At 40.1% G+C, this 19,969-nt stretch overlaps 3 protein-coding genes across 5 annotated transcripts in view; 1 reads left to right on the top strand and 2 right to left on the bottom strand.

Annotated features, from left to right (window-relative positions):
• ankrd11 (ankyrin repeat domain 11) overlaps positions 1 to 2,540 on the bottom strand; it is a 110,142-nt gene extending 107,602 nt beyond the window's left edge. For all 3 annotated transcript variants that reach the window (XM_013908509.1, XM_013908511.1, XM_013908510.1), the window contains exon 1: positions 2,106 to 2,540. The gene's annotated coding sequence lies outside the window, so the exon portion shown is untranslated. The remainder of the gene's footprint in view (positions 1 to 2,105) is intronic.
• A 1,668-nt stretch (positions 2,541 to 4,208) lies between these two features.
• Positions 4,209 to 13,523, top strand: spg7 (SPG7 matrix AAA peptidase subunit, paraplegin). Its single transcript, XM_005724242.1, has 17 exons — positions 4,209 to 4,736; positions 5,998 to 6,100; positions 6,178 to 6,267; positions 6,386 to 6,627; positions 6,742 to 6,881; positions 7,436 to 7,538; positions 7,620 to 7,745; positions 7,902 to 8,064; positions 8,360 to 8,533; positions 8,618 to 8,742; positions 8,866 to 8,968; positions 9,329 to 9,439; positions 9,523 to 9,638; positions 10,134 to 10,290; positions 11,729 to 11,892; positions 12,212 to 12,289; positions 12,379 to 13,523. Exons 1-17 carry the CDS (start codon positions 4,515 to 4,517, stop codon positions 12,586 to 12,588), a joined length of 2,427 nt encoding a protein of 808 aa, XP_005724299.1. The 5' UTR covers positions 4,209 to 4,514; the 3' UTR covers positions 12,589 to 13,523.
• Positions 13,524 to 13,555: 32 nt separating this feature from the next.
• The window catches only part of cdh15 (cadherin 15, type 1, M-cadherin (myotubule)), a 20,453-nt gene continuing 14,039 nt past the window's right edge, over positions 13,556 to 19,969 (bottom strand). The window contains exons 9-15 of the mRNA XM_013908483.1: positions 17,674 to 17,918; positions 17,437 to 17,573; positions 17,085 to 17,315; positions 16,747 to 16,986; positions 16,220 to 16,368; positions 15,876 to 16,070; positions 13,556 to 14,447 (exon numbers count right to left, since the gene is read on the bottom strand). Coding sequence (XP_013763937.1) covers positions 14,247 to 14,447; positions 15,876 to 16,070; positions 16,220 to 16,368; positions 16,747 to 16,986; positions 17,085 to 17,315; positions 17,437 to 17,573; positions 17,674 to 17,918 — 1,398 coding nt within the window. The 3' untranslated portion in view covers positions 13,556 to 14,246. The remainder of the gene's footprint in view (positions 14,448 to 15,875; positions 16,071 to 16,219; positions 16,369 to 16,746; positions 16,987 to 17,084; positions 17,316 to 17,436; positions 17,574 to 17,673; positions 17,919 to 19,969) is intronic.

Raw genomic sequence — 19,969 nt, 5'->3', positions numbered from 1 at the left:
ATCGTGATATGAAAAAATCTTATATCGCCCAGCTCTACGTGCAACGTGACCAAAAATCCAACATGTTAGCAAAGTATGACTCATTCAACATTCACTTTACCAGCTCTGCACTCCGTGTAGAGCTGGTAAAGTGCTGCTCAAGAGAAATGTTAACTAGGGTTAGTTAATTGAATCAGCTACTTAAATCCAACATTTTCAACTGCACTTTCTGTCATTGCGTCTTTTACAATAAAGTAAGCATTCATGATATGACAGAAATGGTATGTAAGAAATAGTCTGGAGTGTATTGTGCGTACTCTGAAGGATGGCAATGCTTCAGAGGGTAAAAGCAATCACTTGTGTTAACTGCCTTTGTGGAAACAACGCAGCTGGCAGTTTGTTCTAATTCTTCTTTTCAATCGTACCCTCATCATTTGACCCTTAGTCTATGTCCATTGGGGTGCCACTTCAGTAACACTGTTAACTGGGTTTTCATTAACAGTTTTCTGTAATAATTTTGTATTTTATCTCGCCAAGCGCTCCTAATGTGCTAGTGTGTATAGTTGCAGTAGCCCAAACAATAGCACATGAGTTGCTGCTCGCTGCACATCCTATGCTCTGTGTGTCAACCTAACCTAATGTGGACGTAACTCTATTTCAGCCACATGACTGGTTCAGCATTGTCTCTGGCTTTTCATGTTGTCCGTGATTTCTATTGCTCGTATTTCAATGATCTTTATCGCCCAGATCTACTGGAGACCAAATTTGTTTACATTTCTGCTAAGGCACAAATTTCACACATAAATCCTGCACATCACCATCTTCATGTGGACATGAACAGTCTGTGCTGTAACAGCAAAGGAACTGAGGCTTTAACTATAGCACAGACAAACAGAACCTACGCAAGCTCAAGGGAGACAGAGATATGCATCACTGCCTCTGCAGTGTAGTCAACATGAACGCCCCAACAAGCTTCAACACTCAGTATCTTGGTATAAAAACACCACCAACGGCACTGCAGTGTTTTCCTCAGCACTGGTACTGCACCAAAGTGGCAAGCTTCTCCTCCATATTCAATTTCCTCAAACCCCACCATGTTGTGTCTTTCCTTCATATTTTTTAAAGGAGGTGGGAAGGGGGGTGTTCCACTGAACCGACACTGCCAATTTAGATAGTTATCCATTCATACAGTTAGGCTCCAAACTGTATGCAAGCACGTAGTGATAAAATCCGGGCAGCCTGTGGACCCGCAATGCATAAACAAATCCTCTTCACTGGTTTCAGCTTTGACTATGTCTTTCATTGCTTTGTTTACACACAGGGTTGTACAAATCCAAAGCATATCCAAATGCATAAGAGCTAGAGAATTAAGACGCTAACCTAACTGGAAAAGCTGGAAGACCAGTATTGCGTTAGGTCACCAGCTAAACGAGCAATGCTACTGTGCCTTTTGAAAATAGGTCAACATTTGGATGTTACTGGTGCACTCTCTTGAGTAATGTCATGTTAATTATTGTCTGGGATATAAAGGTGCCCCTTAGTCTTAAAGCATAAATATACAAATAAGCCAATTATTAGCCTAAAGACCGCGGACAGTTTACATCAAACCACCTTTGCTTGCAAAAACCTTTCAAAAACACACGCACAGCGCTACTCTGTTAGTAATGCCACACGTGGGCATGGGGTACCAATGTTTGCAGTATTGGCTGCTGACTAAGATATTTAGACTTAATTTTAAAGAGTCAACACATTGACAATCACATCAAGCTCAAAAAATGATTCACCACAACTAAATAAATTTTGCTTCAGAGTGTAGACGATTTCTCAATGTGTATCTAAGAGAAGGGATTCCTTCTTTCAAACTCGGATCGCTTGGGAGGGGGGATGAAGAGGATAACCCCTCAATAAAGCTGCACTTGAGAAGTAATCTTAATATTTTAAGAGGAAAAAAACAAAAGTACATGTAGTTCAATGGCGATACAACGTCAAAGCGCTGGTTAAAAACAGTAAATGCACGAAAACATTGCACATTCACACCATAATAACGGGTTAATCTCGGGGACAGCAGGAGTCAGTTTGTTGTTGTTGCCATGTTAGCTTTGCAGGGAGAGTAAAAGCACACCTACCTCTGTCTGATTCCCACAATTTCAACCAGTTACTGAATCTTTAACGTTTAGTCTACGCCGTGGTGTTTTCCGCCGATGCTGGATGGTCCCATTTGTCGCCGTCGGTTCACTATACACTGCTCCGGAGACATCCGCATAAATTTGCGACGACCATCGCAGCTCATTCGAGTCGAGGCTAGCGCTAGCTTGTTAAAATCGTGTAGACCAACAAACAGACGTCCACAGAAAAAACACTAAAATATCCACGAGAATTCGTTTACAGCGTTGCTATTTCATCTTCTCCAAAAACTACGGACCTTTAACGGTCCACCTATGTAGCTCGAGGCTAGCTTGGGTAAATATAAGCCATCAAAAGATGTTATTTTTGTTTCGCTTTAATCCTCTCCGCCAAACCATTCGAGCGGTTTTCGAGCGGCCTTAGCATACAGTGTGCGGGGACGCTCGGCACGGAAACGAGTCGCGGATGAAACGCGAGCTCTGATTGGCTACGATGCTGTAGGCGGATACCTTTGCAGTGCACTTTGAAAACGACGCCATTTTGGATCAGCCCAACCACCCTATCCACCCTTCTGTCCAAGCTTGAGACGTGCCCCAACGTGGCGGCCCATGTGTCACAGTTTCAAACGCCTGAGACAACGCTCCATTATATAGTTGGAGGACCACGAAAAGGAAATGGAGTACGGGCGTTGGGTGCACTCGTTTTTCTGTCTTTATAAAAACGCATTGCCAGCTCGCGTGGTACATGTTCCTAGACACGTTTACGCCGGTTGGCTCGCATCAGTAAGTGGAAGCACTTGTTTATGACAAAATAGTTCAGACAGACTTTGTCGCGCAGGCGCACAGACATTCGCGAGTTCGTGTTGTCTGACCCTGATGTGAGCTATTTTGCGACACTTATTGAGAGGGGGGATCCCTGTGATAATTAAACACCTGCAGCTTCACATAATTACCTACAGGACCTCGGTGTGTGCCTCTATGCACACTGCTATTCTATAACCAATCCGTTTAAGTCCATTTACCACTCATTTAGTACGAGAGCAGTAGTTATCCCCTCTAAGTCTTTTTAGCTTAGCTATACTGACCTTCCTGATACCATTGGGCCTGGTAACCCGCAAGAAAAAATTCTGTATCATCATAAGTCATAGTAGTTATACATACATCATACTCGCTGGCATGTTTTTTAGTATTTAAGAATTTATTAATGAATGTAAAATAATTTAAACAACACTATCGGCGGTTTGGGGTTGATACTTTGAAATTGTAAATCCTCGTGAAAAACGCTCTGGAAAACTTTTTATTATAATTCTTAAGATATGCATGTTTCACGGCCTTTTATATGTCTAATGACGTGATCTAAGTGCAGCTTTCGGCTGATGAGTCTGTGAAGAAACCGGAGCGTGCTGGTGAACAAACCTGAGAGACCCGTGGTTAAACTGATACGTGAACGGATGATACGAATGCTCCTATTGGCCGAAAGGAAAACTCCAAACTCTCATTGGGTCACTTTTATGCCATTCAATCAGACCTGTACATACAGTTCCATACAGTCTGCGTTTCTACGACATTGTTTTCATTATCCACAAAGCCTTTCTTCTTTCTTCTTACTTGACTGAAGCTTATTCACATTAATAATACCGGGTATTATTATTATTATTATTATTATTATTATTATTATTATTATTAAACTGGACCGAAACACAAAAGCACCCTGCTCTCAATCTAACCCCACGTAACCAACATTGTCTGTTTTCATATGCATTCATTTTGCTAAATCGCACCGTACCAAAACAGCTCAATCATCTTAACCAACAGCGCTCTCTGGTGGACCAGTGATACATCTTTGACTGAAAAATCAAGTAAACAAACACCCACAACGCTTTACTGCAGGCTTCACGGGAAGCAGTAAATTTGCTAATTTAAACCGTTTACATACATTACACACATTTTTACTTTTTTCAATTCTTTGAAAATTGCGGTTAATTTCGCAACAATAAAGAGGGGGGTAAAGGTAACTGTACTCTCTGATGTGTCGTAAATGTGCTGCTTTAAAGCTGTTTTGCGTAAATCCTGCGCAAACATATGCGCAGCTTGCAGGTCCTTAAAGATCGACAAAGAAAGGTTAAAGTTCAAAGTTCGACTTCCGAGATGCGTTTAACTGTATTATTTAGCATTCTGCACATACTGAACACACAATGTATCTCTAACGAGGATTATTAAATAATGAAATCCGATTTTTTTTTTCTCGCGCCGAAGTAGGTCCCCGCAGGGCTGCCGTCTTTGCCCGGCTGAGCGGTTGAATAACAACGAGCTCGAGCTCCAAACCGAGCTCTAAACCTCCGAGGAGACGGAGACAGCTATGTCGGTGCATTAGCTCCGTTAAATGTTCGCTTTCGACTAACGACAGCCACTATGTCAGCTTTGTTGTTGCAGCAAAGTGCTGGTGTTTGTCGCAAATACAGCAGAGGTTTATTGTGGACGCTGCTGAAGCGAAACTGTTATGTATTGGAGAGCAAGCCATTATCCAGCCGCGGTGTTCAAAATGTCCCATCTAGGTGTGATCACTTGAGGAAGACGCTTCTTACAAAGTCAGAGCGGACTCTTACAGATCAGCAGCAACAGAAACTCATACAGGTAAGAGTGAAGTAACTAATAGGATGAGTGGCCATGGATGGCCACTTCATTCGGAGGAAAGGTGGTTTAAATGACTGACGGTTGTTGATGCCAGACAGGAGTATTTCAGAAAATGCTGTTCTGCAGGGGGGGGTTTCTTCTTGTTTACCGAGAATGATCCAAAAAAGAGAAAATATCTGGTGACCTATGGTTCTCTGGATTAAAATGCCTTGTTGATGCGAGAGGTCAGAGGAGAATTCCCAGATTGCTTTGAGCAGAAGAGCATCTCTGAGTAGCTGAACTTTGAAGCAGATGGGCTATAGCAGCAGAAGACCACTCCTGTCAGATAAGAACAGAAAACTGAGTCTAAATTTCACACAGGTTCATCAAAATTGGACAATAGAAGATTGGAAAAACATTGCGTGGTCTGTTGAGTTGATTTCTTCTGTCACATTCAGATGGCATGGCCAGAATTTGGCATAAACAACACGAGAGCATGAACCCATCCTGATCCGTCCATGACTCAGCTGTGTTGCTATCATGTCGATCTGGACCAAAATCTCAGAGAAATTTGTCCAGTACCTTATTGGATCTATGTCACAAAGGATTAAGGCAGGTCTGAGGACGAGGTGTACCTAAAGAAATGGCCAGGAAATATCTTTTTAGCAGAAGGCTCAACATGATTGATTTTTCAACACTTGATCTATAAGTAATTTTATCTCCCAAAACAGTGTTAATAGCTTTTTTGGCATCAACTGAGGTTGATATCTAATAATAAAATAATCAGAAGTATCCATGGCTCTAGTCAAATTTCCTTCTCACATGTCATTCTAACTTCATGTAAGAAAATATTAATCTCTCTCTGCACTGTTGTTACTGAGATTTACTTCACATATATGGTATAGTTTTATTATAATGATTTAACTTGTTAAATTTGAAAGTGTCAAATATGATCGCCTTAATCACTTGTCTAGCGTGGAAAGAAAAGCGTCTGGAATTTTTCAAGTTTCTTCAAGGAAACTTAAAAAAGTCCAGAGGCTTTTCTCCTTAGACTATGATGACCTGGATGACTGAGAACCGTCACAGATGCCTTAATAACTTATTTTTATTCTACTCTGGAAAGTCTTCAGTTTGAGATTGTGACATTGTCTGTTGTTTTTCCTTAAGTTGTAAACACATTTGTTGATAATAAATTTACACACTTTTGATTTAACTAGGTTTTCTAGTTCTGATTTTGATTCTGATTTCTTTCCACCTTTTTTCTCCAATATTCCCATAACAGAGTCTTCTCCACAGACCTTTGGGGCCTAGCTTGGTGGGACTTAGAAAAGAGCTAATTAGGAACAACCTGCTCAGGAACCCTGTTGGTTTGGCAAATTTACTCGGTAAATACTTAGTTTACCTTCATAAGTTGTTTAAAAATTCACTTATAGCTGCTTTAAATTAAACTGTTTGATTTCAGGGGCAACAAATCTCTTCAGTACATCTCAGTCTAATCAAAACAAAGATAAAAAGAATGGGCCAAAGGGGAAGACGCCAGAGGAAGATGAAGGTAAGCGATGCATATTTTTTTGCTACTTGATGCAACTGATAAATACCTGCACCACACCTGGTTTCTTTGTCACGTCATTTACTTTATTTTATTTTTTATTTTCGGCCTCACCTTTCAGAGGAGAAGAAACGTCGTGAACAGGAGGATCATATGTACCGGGAACGCCTGCGAACCCTCTTCATCATAGCGCTCATCATGAGCCTGCTGAACTCCATTAACACCAGTGGCGGTAACATCTCTTGGAACGACTTTGTGAACGAGATGCTTGCCAAGGGGGAGGTGTCACGTGTGCAGGTCGTTCCCGAGAGTGACATTGTGGAAATATACCTTCATCCCGGAGCAGTCATCTTCGGAAGGCCTGTATGTTGTACATGATTTTCTGCACACACACACACACACAGTTAACACACTCAAAGTAGCGCAGGAGACCCTCATGCTTAATTCTAATTTCCTGCTACGTCTCATGCTTTGCAGAGGCTGGCGCTTATGTACAGAATGCAGGTTGCCAACATTGACAAGTTCGAGGAGAAGCTGAGAGCTGCCGAGGAGGAGCTGAATATTGACAGCAAGGACAGAATACCAGTGTCCTACAAGCGCACTGGATTTTTTGGGAAGTAAGAAAACAACTCTTATCAGAGCAGACATTCTAAGAAATCGTTTATGAGGTGCCTTCCTAATCTTTTCTGAGGATTAAGAAATAATTCAAGGCACTGCTAAAATCATACAGAGCAGATACGACAACAAAAACAAAATTATGGCTTATTTTGCTTTTTGTTTTTCATAAAAACATAAGTTCAGCAGTATTCATTTATTTATTTATTTATTTTCTCCTCATGAATGCCTGTGTGCCAGAAACATGTTGGGAGTTTTTTGTTGTGAAAATAAATTTTAAATTTAAATTTTATTTTGAAAAGAAAATGCCTTGGAGTTTTTTTTTTTCTTTTTCATATTTTATGCTACGTGTATCCCTGCCAAACAGCACTTCCAGTAGAAGTTGTTTGAATCCAAGAAGCGCTTCTTTTCAAATCCATTTGAACTTCATTATTGTTTCTTAGACTATGGGCGTATGCATGCAATCAATGTGGTCATAAATGTTAATATTTGAACTACAGGTTTGTCGTAATTTCAAGTTAAAAACAGCCTTTTTCTCCCTCTATTCTTGTTTCAGTGCAGTCTATGCTCTGGGCATGGCTGCGATCGGTGTGGCGATTCTCTGGTATATCTTTCGACTTGCTGGCATGGGTGGCAGAGATGGCGGCTTCAGTGCTTTTGTAAATGAAACACATTTTAGCAAACTGACATCTATGTTGTTTGTTCTGTGGACTAACTCCACATTCCAACTTGCCTAACAGAATCAGCTGAAGATGGCCAAGTTCACCATCGTGGATGGGAAGTCGGGTAAAGGTGTGAGCTTCAAAGATGTGGCAGGCATGCATGAGGCTAAATTGGAAGTAAAGGAATTTGTTGACTACCTCAAGGTAAGAAACGTACTCAAAAGTTAAAATATGTTCATTTTGCACAAGTGAAGCACATTAAATATTTGAGATTTAATTAAGAAAGCCTTGATCAACTGAATCCTCAAACCTCCTCCTCTGCGGCTTAATACTCACAGCACTAGCTTTACCTTTTCATAGAGTCCTGAACGATACCTCCAGCTTGGCGCCAAGGTGCCCAAGGGTGCATTGTTGCTTGGCCCTCCAGGATGTGGGAAGACCCTGCTTGCTAAGGCTGTAGCTACGGAAGCCCAGGTGCCGTTTCTGGCTATGGCTGGCTCTGAGTTTGTGGAGGTCATTGGAGGTATGGACACACAGCATGAGCATCAACATGATGCTAATATTCACTGTGTGAGTTGATGATGTTGTTTATGATCATCATATAGATATAGTATTGGGTTTTACTGTAGTGAAAGATATCTGATTTACTTGAGCCTGTAAGAGCGAGTGCCCTATTTTTTATGCGCTGTAACAGTGATACATAAAAAATCCCAACAATCACATGACCAGCTGTGAACAAGCACTTTGCGACAGTCCCCTTTTTCAGGAGGAAACCTCCAGCAGAACCAGATCATGTACAGCGATGTGTTTGTTTGTAGGCCTGGGTGCTGCTCGGGTCAGGAGTTTATTCAAGGAGGCTCGCACTCGAGCACCCTGCATCGTCTACATCGATGAGATCGATGCTGTGGGAAAGAAGCGCTCCACCAACATGTCAGGTTTCTCCAACACTGAGGAGGAGCAGACTCTCAACCAGCTGCTAGTAGAGATGGATGGTGAGTAAAACATCTGGTTTTAGAGCAGCCCATTCGCTTTTCAGGCAGAATACTTCAGGCAGAATACCTCCTCTTCTTTTGCAGGCATGGGAACAACAGACCATGTCATTGTTCTTGCTTCCACTAACAGAGCAGATATTTTGGATAATGCTCTAATGAGACCAGGCAGACTGGACAGACACATCTTTATAGATCTGCCAACACTGCAGGTATCATTGGGTATCTTCCAAATGGGTATCCTTGTCATTTGTTGCTGAGCATTTAATAACAACTTAACCTTGCTGCTGTGCAGGAGATTTGGATTGGTTTGTTTCATTTCGATTGTTTTCCAGGAGAGGAAGGAGATCTTTGAGCAGCATCTGAAGATCTTGAAGCTGACTCAGCCAGCGAATTTCTACTCCCTGCGTCTGGCAGAGCTCACCCCAGGCTTCAGTGGTACATGCACATTTATGGTTCTCCTTAGGGATGGTGATCAAGAACCAAAAAACTGTCCAGTCAATCGTAATCATCAAGCTTGTTAGCTTATCTTCTGTGTAGGCTTGCTCAGACAACAAATCAGGAATCAATAAAATAATCAGTATTGGTTTAATAAGTAGACTCCCTCTTGGCATTGGTATCATTTAAAGAGCATCATTCCTAGTCCTAACTGAAGTCTATGAACATCTTTGGGCATACTAAAGTACTGGTCTATCTGCTTCCATGAAGAAAGAGAAGTTCTAAATCAAAAAGAACTTCTCAACACTGCTGATGTTGAAGTGTTATTCTAACGTTTGTTATCTCATGGTGTCACTGCAGGTGCAGACATTGCAAACATTTGTAACGAAGCTGCTCTGCATGCTGCCAGAGAAGGGTACAAATCCATCGATACCTTTAACTTTGAGTATGCGGTAGAGAGAGTTATAGCAGGTACAATAATGCACATGCTAAGTTCTAGGAAATAAATATTTCTCATGTGTCTGTGGCAAAATCTGACAAATGTGTGTCATCAGGAAGCGTAAAGAAGAGTAAGATCCTGTCTAAAGAGGAGCAGAGGGTCATTGCCTTCCATGAGTCTGGACATGCCTTAGTGGGATGGCTCCTTGAGCACACAGAAGCAGTTATGAAGGTACTTGAAATGTGACGCATTCTATATAAGTAAATCTTTCCAGATCTAATTGTCATGTTTAGCTTTAATCAGATAAGTCCAAAGCGTTCCACAGAGCGTGTTGAGAGTAGGGTTTCATTTCAGAGGAGCACTTGTTTCTCCACTTCACCACTGATAAGTGTTTTGGCAGTTTATACAGATGCCTGGATTATTCATGATCCTGGGTCTCTCTTCAGTTGCTCCTTTTCTGCCTCTTATACCATTTGCTGTATTAGACTTTCACACATCTGTGTATAAAAACCCAAATGGATATGCCACATGTCCCACACAAGACACAACTATGAACAAGGACTGTGGAGGTTATATGTTGATCTAGAAAAGCATACAGTTTAATAGGCTATGATACAAATGTAAATACTCTAAAAAGGCAACAGTGCAAATGGTTAACCCTTAATCTGTACAATTCACCTTTTTATAAACCTTTCATAAACTGACAGATCATGTGATGTGTTTCAGGTTTCCATTGCTCCACGTACAAACGCAGCTCTAGGATTTGCCCAGATCTTACCCCGTGACCAGTATCTCTTCACCAAGGAGCAGCTGTTTGAGCGGATGTGTATGGCTCTAGGAGGAAGAGCTGCTGAAGCAATCACCTTTAACAAGGTTACTACAGGTACCCTGCAACTAATCTTCACACGAATCAGCTGCAATGTTAAAACCACCTGCTTGATATCGTTAAGGTTCTCTTTTTCTGACACTAAACCAGCTCTGGCCTGTTGGAGCTTACAGTCAGGCCTTCTTTGCAGGTGTCCTGTGGGGTCTGCTCCAGGGTAATTTTAGAGGATCTTTTGGGTCTTGTGGGAGGCTAACCCAGCTATCATAGGCTACGTTCACACTGCAGGTCTTAATGCTCAATTCCGATTTTTTGATCAAATCTGATTTTTTTTGTCTGCTCGTTCACACTACAAATAAAATGCGACAGCAAACGCGCTGTAGTGTGAACGCTTAAAGCGGCCCGCATGCGCAAAAGAAGACGTCACACACAACGCGCTCTGTTTAGACCCAGACCAAACAGTATTGTTTGACTGATGGCCCTTAATATAAAGACTTCGGACTTTACGTTTCCCAATTTTTGCTTTAAGTTATTTTGTTATTCACATAATAATGTAAATAACCTAATAATGATCCTTATTGCTGTTTTAGAGGAGCGGTGCTTCAAAGGATAGTTGCAGATTTCTGTCAGAATCTGCAGATTATACAGTACAAATAAAATGTTCACGTTTCTCCAACGTTGTCTTCCCAACAGTTTCACTGACATCTACACTGGATGGCCAGGAAGCGTTCGCGATGTCTTCTCCGGAGCTGATAATTGGCGTCTGTCTTGTTTCAGTGACGTAAAAGACGGATTTAATGCGACATGACCGATCAAACAGCAGTCGCTTTCTGAAACATCAGACATGTATCGGATTCAGTACCACATACGAAAGTGACCCAGATCAGATTTGAAAATATCGGATTTGTGCCGTTCACACTGTCACACCATGATCGTATGTGGGTCGCATAGGGTCAAAAAAAATTAGATTTGATGCGCTTTCGCCTGCAGTGTGAACGTAGCCATAGGGTGAAACTGGTTGGCACTCTGTTGTAGGATCTGTGTTTCAAGGTTGTTCCTGTACACCTGGATATTCTTACCAAGCAGTTTTTGTGGTGTAGAGAGGTCCATTGTCCTCCTGGAGTAGACTGTTATCATCAGGGGGAAATGTTGCTATTGGTGTTTAGTGTGATTAGTCTCCAACTGTGACAAACTAACACACAGAAGAAAGCTAGGATCCAAGGTCAGAGAGCAAATTGTTACATTAACATGACTGATGATTTACACCCATGTTTATGGTTTCTATTTCCTGTAATCACAACTTACCAGTGAACACTTCTCTTTTTTTTTTGGTCATACTGCTTACTTTAAATACATTTTCTATTATCAGTCAAATATCTAATTGCTGGGCAGCCAAATAAATATTCTCCCTTTTGGCAAGTTTGGTTAAACCTGAAAGATGTGGCAGTGGGCTTTAATTAAATTTAAACATTCAGCGTCTTTTTTTCTGTGTCCCCAGGAGCTCAAGATGACTTGCGCAAGGTGACGCGTGTGGCCTACTCCATGGTGAAGCAGTACGGCATGTGCGACAGTGTCGGGCAGGTCTCGTTCCCAGAAACAGAAGAGCAAGGTGCCATTGGGCGCCGTCCTTTCAGCCAGGGCCTGCAGCAGCAGATGGACCATGTGGGTTCAAAAATCGGATTAGTCCTCTGTTCTCAGATTAGCACTGTGAATGTTGACGTAATAAGCTAATATTATTATGCTAAAGTATACATTTGTAGCTCTTGCAGCTGTTAGAGTATGTACGGGACATTTTCTGAAGGTTTGGACGCTTTGCTACAAGCATCCTATTAAAAATAATATTTTTTTTATAATCATAATATTTCTCAGTTTTAATGTTATTTGTATTCATTCAAATGTAATCTTAAAAGCAGTTGCAAATCATTGACATTTGTTTTAAAAGTGAATTGGTAAATTTGAATACATCTTTCTGTATTTGCAGGAGGCTAAGATAATGATAGCTCGTGCATACAGACAAACGGAGAAGCTGCTCCTGGACAACAGAGACAAACTAACACTGGTCGGTTGTTTTCTTCTTTATGCGTTTTAATCATGTGAGGCCAATTCTTCTGTATTGCCTTTAAAAACTCGCTGGGTCTGTCTTTCCAGTTGGCCAATGCGCTGCTTGAGCGTGAAGTCGTGAACTACGATGACATTGAAGCCTTGCTGGGTCCACCACCCCATGGGCCCAAGAAGATGATCCTCCCACAGAGCTGGGTGGAGGCAGAGAGGGACAAACAAGACACAGGAGAAGACGAGCCTCAGCCGCCTCCACCCCACAAGCAGACAGACGAGGACATGAACCCTCAGCTGGTGTGATCTTCGAAATGTACAGCGTATTTAGTCCCTTCTTTAGTGCTTTATATTTCTAACAGTGAAAGTTTATAAAAAACTCTGCAGTCCGTGCAAACTTTCGTGCAAATGAACATTTGCAGTTGTCTCCACTTAGCTAATGTGTATGATAATCTGCAACTTTCAGAATGAATATTTTTGGGGAATTCCATTATTTCTCTCGTGTGCTTGCTGCCGAGACATATGATTATGCAATGGTGACAATAAAAACAAGTGTTTTTAAACAGGATTACAAACAAATACAAGTGCTAACAGTTGAGAAAAAGCCTCTGAACAGTATTTACTTTGTGCACTTAGCAGGTTTATGCCAACATAGGTGTTGATGGCTCCAGTAGATGTGATCTTTTTAATTTAAAAAATATAATAAATCATTTTCAGGGTTAGCTTCAGATATTTCTTTGGAACATCTGTGTTATTTTAGATGGCAGAAGTGAAGCTGCTTGAGCATTTGTAACTGGAGTTTTTCTTTACTGAAATAATCTGTACTGTTAGGTCACATGCACAAAATATATTGGCACTGATGTTTGTGACTGGGGTTTTAAAAACTCATCAAGGTGTGCATTAGTCTGTAGTGAGCTGCAGTTAGACCGCTTAGACCTGAAACAGAGGCGGTGAGGAATAACTGTTCTGAGGAAACCACATTCTGCATTTTGTAAAACACCTTTAAAGCTGAGATTTCAAAATGTATGTCATGCTGGTGATGAAGCAGCAGATTTTCCACCACACACTTTGGTCTTTCTCTCATCTTGAATCAGTAATTAAGTAGGAACAGATTAGAAGGTGTTTCTTTTTTGAGAAACGATGTTTGTCAGGGACTGCACGTTGGTTTTATTGCTAGAAGTGAATATAAAGCTCCAAAGAATGGTTTTGCCAAATATTTAAATAAAGTTTTATTTAAGCATTGTGTTGTTCTTTGTGGGACATCTAATATTAATGGTATGTATTGATGATGATAATGACAAGAAACACAGTAAAAAGGTTCTGGTTTATTCATTAGACACGGGTAGAATCGTGCATATATGTAAAAAAAAATCTTCACTTCCAAAAAGAGTAATTACAGAATATTTTATGGTTCAGTATGTTTGTTGACATGGCTTCCAAAAAGATTAACAGATGCTGGAATGAAGGATCAGTCACCAAAAAAGGCTAATTTAATATGCAAGAAAATTAGTCTTATAAAATAATCATGTATACAAAAACAAGAACATATTTAAAATCTCAGGCTTGTATGAGTCATTACTGAGCCATCCAAGAATGAGAGCAAACGACGCCAGACATGGACGCACATTTTAACACATTTTTTGCCCTGTAGCATGCACACCTCGTTTCCTCGTGACTGATCCTTTCAACTCAAATTTCTCACTGTCTCACTCTCTTTTCCTGAGCTAACCACAAAACTTAGCAGTGAGCCCTTTTGTCAGTGTGTCCACTAAAACACGAGGCACATTAGATCTAAGGCCTGTGCTTTTACAGCATTCGTTTTACCTGGACACACTTTAAATCTTGCTCTGGACATTTCAAATGTGCCCAGAAAGAAAAAAACAAACAAACCTCCAAAGGCATGATCTGTGTCCTGAACTGCTTGTCAATCACACAGGCATCCTTTCTGTGGCATACTGTTCACCCTAACGCAGGTCATACATGTTGGCAAGTTTCTTAAAGCGTGGTCCCCAGTCATTAAGGTAGTCGTAATCCTGATCTCCATCAGAGCTACCGGAAGCAATAGAGCTGAGGCTTCCTGCAAGTGAGCCATCTCCTTCATAGTCATATATGAGGGCGGTGTCGTATGGAGGCACATTTGGATCATGGTCAGCAGCTTCCAGGCCCTGAGGAAAGAAAATGTTTCTTAGCTGATTAGGTTAAATAAAAAAAGGCTATGGGAATGCTGTTTAACCTGTAAATGGGAGATGTATATAGCTGGGCATCATCTGCATAGAAGTGCAGTGTTTTCTAATAATAGTGCCTAAACGTAAAATATAAATAGTATTGGTGCTATTACAGAACCCTGTGTGACAAAGACTTCCCCTTTACATGCTCAAATTGGAATCTATTAGATGGATACAGCTCAAACCACTGCAGGACATTTCATTTAATACCAACAGTGTGTTCTAATCTCTGCTGTAAATGATCGTGTCAACAGTGTAAAATGATGCACTGAGGTCTAACGAAACAAGCACAGAAATGGGGCCAATGTCAGAGTCCATAAGAAGATCATTTGTCACCTTCAGTAGTGATGCACTGTAAATCCTGGTTGAAACTCTTTAAATAAACCATTCCTCTGCAGATGATCATGTAGTCGTTTTACAACTACGCTTTCAAGAATGTTTGAAATAGCAGCATAGTTGGAGATTAGTTGGTTTATAATCAGCTACTATAGTTAGGCCAAGTAAAGGCTTTTTAAGTAGTGGTTTATTTACAGACACTTTAAAGCCTGCAGATTTCAATTCAGTTTTATGTATATAGCACCAATTGAGTACGACAGTTACCTCAAGACACTTTATATTGTTTGATAAAGACCCTACAATAATAGACAAAACCCCCAACAATCAGACGACCCCCTATAAGCAAGCCCTTGGCAATTAGTGACAAAAAAGTAAGACGTCCTAGCTAACCCTGTCAAACCTCTCGAATTTGTTGTTTTCTCTTTCAGATGAGCAGCAATATCCAGCGTCTGCATTGTGTTGGCACATGACAGTGAAGAAAACAATAAAGAAGGAAGCACTTAAAATTTCATTACAGCACTTTCAGACAGATATCTGCTGTACTGAAATTGTTTTTCCAGTGTAATCCATTAGTGTAAAATTAAATGTTATTAAGAAATGGTCAGACAATAAAGGGTTTTGGGGGAAAAGCATTAGCCTTAAGCAGAGATGAGAAGCAGGGTGAAAAGCAGGTTCCTATACAGGAACACTCTCAAAGAAAAAAAACATAACTATAAAGTAGATAATAATCATCTACTTTAAACTTGAAACTTACTTTAAAACTCATGAAATTCACCCTTGAGTGTATGAGTCTTTCTGTGCTATGGGCATGCCTTTATGATTACACATGTAAACATAAGAAAACACAATCCAGATTTAGTTGTGCTGTGTTTGGTTGTCGTTTAGAATACCTGTTAGTAACTTCATTAGTAAGAGTTTTGAAATCTAATGATGCATGTTTTATTTTATGTAGATTTGATTTAGTTTTTGCTTCAAGGGCAAGTTTTTCTTTTATTTATTGTGTTAAATAAATAAATGGTAGGAGCCTCTCACGTCATTAATGTAGTCCTCGATGTCAGTAGGATCTGCAGGAGGCCTCCGTGGGTAGGTGGGCGATGGAAGGTTATGTGGGGCGTCCTTTCTAAGGGGCTGCTTCCCTCGAGGAGGAATTCCAGACCCTGGGTAAAAGGACCCCGGGGTGGGGGGTGCATCATGGGGATTCCACAGCAGGTCAATATTAAAGGCGTTCTGCATTGTGAGAGAAAGAAGTCAGACACACTCAAACCATCAGTTACAATGAAATATTATTAACATTCAATTACATTACAAAGAGTAAGACTGTCTTCTGTTCACGTGCCACTGTTTACATGGTCTCCCAACCCGTGTTTTAGCCTTACCTCATCCTCCTCGCCTCCACCTTGCTCATCATAGTTGAAGACATTGTCACGTATGTCGTCTTCAGATTCCCCGATGAGCAGTCCTGTTCCTTTCTTGATGTGGTGGCGTCTTCCACAGGCGGTCACAGCAACAGCCAGGAGGAGAAGCACTGCAAAAATGAATGTATTAATGTTTATCTGATTATTCATTATCGGTGTTTTTTGTATCTACTTTTCTTCTTACATTTTGCTTCAAACATAAATGGTCAGTTAACTAATCTAATTATTGCAGCTTTATTTTGCTAATGCATGCTGGGATTTGGATACATGTTTTGCCTGTTATTCTCATGGCTGGATCATAAGTCTTTGCGATTATGTGTGCACTAAACTGCATGCAAAGCAAGTCACTTATTGCAGGTTTTAACCTATTGTGGCAAACTTTTTCACTAAAGCAGCAATATGGATATGGATTATTTTGCACGAATAACCCATCCATCTTGCTAAATCTTTTTGCTTTAAACATTTATTGAAAGGCTGAAATTACTTACACAGCAGGAGTGCAGTGCTCGCCGCAATGATAATGAGTGCGATGAAGTTGATTCCCACACTGGAGCCTAAGATTGCCCCTGCCTCAGACTTGCAGTCTCTGAAGGAGTCACAGAGACAAACAGTGACATTGACCTGAGCCTCAGCCTTCAGAGCTGGGCTGCCGGAGTCCGATACCTGCACCATGACGGCATAGTCTCTGAACTCCAGGTCTACAAGCGGCTGAAGCATGGCATGAGTATCTAAAAAAAAAAGAAAATTTAAAAAGAAAATGAGAGGAAATAAGATTTGCAAGCTCCTAAGTGAACGACCATTAATTCTGCTTCTTGTTGCTCTTTACCATTTACTTGAGTGATGGTCCAGTTGGCTGACAGATCGTCAGGTATTTGAAAGAGGAAGGGTGCAGCTTGCGGAGGAAGGTCTTCATCTACAGCAGTCAGAAGCAAACCTTTACGTGACCTGCTGCCGCCTCTGCATACAAAGCCAGTCAGGGGGAAAACCTGAGGAGGGAAGTCATTCGTCTCTTTGAGTGTAATCGCCACTGTAGCAGTGGCTGAAACACCACCAGCATCTATGCAAGAAAAGATAAATACACAATGTGTAAATCAATAGCAAAACAACAAAATGAATCAGCTTTGAATGTACATTGATTTTTTTTATGCTAAAAGTCTAGAATGAGTAGACGTGCTGACCTATAACCTTCACAGCAGCAGTGTAGATACTGTTTTTCACATGTGGAGATCTCATGTTAAACTTCCTCTTTGCTGTAATGTCTCCTGTATCTCTGTTGATGTCCAGCCAACTCTCAGGATCTCTGCTAATCTCATACCTATCATACAGACAGCAGAGGAAATTACCCCGTGGTCGCATATTTATTTATTTATTTTAGGAAATAGGAAAACATCTCTTGTTTCACTGCCATATCATACCTCAGATCAGAATTATCAGGGTCAAAGGCAATATTGTTTTTCAGTAATGTGCCAGGTTTCACAGACTCGAGGACCTCAATCTGTATGGGCTCCTCTCTGAAACGTGGGGCTTCATTCTCATTCACAACGATGACCGTAACTGTGGCAGAGCTCAAAGTCAGCCTGGAAGCCTTGCTGCTCGGAGGATTAAGATTTTCCACGCTCAAACGAAGGTGGTATTCGCTCTGCGCTTCATAATCCAGGGGCTGCAATACAGAACAGGAGAGACTTAAAGTATAAATGAACTAAAACAACAAATTCAGTCATCTCATGTAATCTGAAACAGGATTTAACATCTGATGGGAAACACAGGCCTATATTTACAAAGTATGTTTTTTAAGAAAAATGAAAAACACACACAAATGTACGTGAATGTAGCAAATTCAAATTAAAACTCATATGTGGAAAATTAATATGAATTTTTCCTTTTATTTGTCAGAAGGTTCAGCAAATGTATTAAATTTTCTGGAAATTATTTCATGGTTCAGGCTTTAAAGCAGGGGTGTCAACATAAGGCCCGGGGGCCAGAATCAGTCTGGCAACACTCCAGTCTGACCCACTGAAAGGCTTCAGAAAATCTGGAGGAATGCATAGATTTTCACTTTTTTCCCCTGTAGACCTCTCCATCACCATTCATAGCATAGGAAAGTAAACTAAAAGATAAACAATTAAATGACGGAAAAGTTCCTGTTTTAAACCATCAACTGGAACATTTGTCTGGGCAATGAACTATCAGAATTTTTAGCATAATTTCCCACATTTATCATGTAGAAAAACAGAGGCTTATTGATAAAACTGTTCTTCTTTTCTTCATGTTAAGACTTCTCAGGGACTAAATGTGTACCTAAATGTCTTTACACTTATACAGAGTAGAGTTTGACTTCTCTGGCCCACTTCAGATCGAGTCTAAATGTAAAATTACATCTCTGCTTTAAAGTGGATCTGAGCACAATGTAGTTTGAATACGATCCACTAGATGGTGGTGTTTGATAGAGTATGACGGTCTCAATGGCCATGTAGATTTAAAGGGTGATGTCAGTTGTTTATGTCAGTATTTTTGAGCATGGGATTTACATTACCTGGAGCAATGCAAATAGATCTCTACAATCCAGAATTGATTTATGGTTAATATCTTCTCCATGTTTACATTTTGTTTCAGAATCTTCTCATGAAAAAACGGCAGATCAGATATTCGGGGATACCAATATGAATCACACACTAAAATGGGAATTTTTCAAATTCAAGGTAACGGAAGCGGCAATAAGGCGAAGCAAAGAAATTAAAAAAAGACATGACACTAAAGAAATCAGTATTATGAATGAATTAAACATATTAATGAAGAAAGATGCTCTATCAGATGATGAAGAAATTAAATTGAAAAGACTAAAGGAAGAAATAGATAATGCATATATTAACATGGCTAAAGGGGCTTTTATAAGGTCCAAAGCAAAATGGCTAGAACTAGGTGAAAGAAATTCTAGTTACTTTTTTGCTCTTGAGAAACGAAACCAAAGAAGAAACAATATATCTGCTCTTAAGATTGATAATAACATAACCACTAATTATTTAGATATCTCAAAACATGTCGGTTCATTCTACAAAGATATATACAAATCAAATTGTAATATCAATGATTGTGATAGATTTATCGAGTCAGTTAAAAATTTTGCACCAACTATCTCAGAAAACTTTAAAACTAATTGTGAACGTCCCATAATAAAATCAGAAATTTCAGAGGCAATTCGATCAATGAAAAAGGGCAAATTTCCAGGTAATGATGGTTTGTCAGTGGAATTTTATTTACAGTTCTGGGATATTATTGTTGATCCTTTATTAGAATTATTTAAGGAATGCCTTGATGGAAAAGAAATGTCCACAAGCATGAAACAGGGTATTATAACTTTAATTCCTAAACCTGATAAAGATCTTCTTGTTATAGAAAATTGGAGACCTATCACGCTTTTGAACATAGATTATAAGATTATCTCATTGGTCTATGCCAAAAAATTAAAGAAAAATCTTGATGAGATCATAGCTGAAACGCAAACCGGATTTATGACCAACCGCCATATCAGTTCAAACATAAGGTTTATTTTTGACCTATTAGACTACTCTGACAATATAGATGATGATTCCCTTATTGTGTTTCTTGATTTTTATAAAGCTTTCGATACGGTAGAACATTATTTCTTATTTAAAGCACTCAAAACCTTTGGTTTTGGTCCAAACTTTGTGTCAACTATCGAAATGTTTTATA

The sequence above is a fragment of the Pundamilia nyererei genome, unplaced genomic scaffold (genome assembly GCF_000239375.1).
Source record: "Pundamilia nyererei isolate P.nyererei 1_Seehausen unplaced genomic scaffold, PunNye1.0 scaffold00011, whole genome shotgun sequence".
Lineage (NCBI taxonomy): Eukaryota > Metazoa > Chordata > Actinopteri > Cichliformes > Cichlidae > Pundamilia > Pundamilia nyererei.
This window is presented reverse-complemented; position numbering and strand designations above follow the sequence as displayed.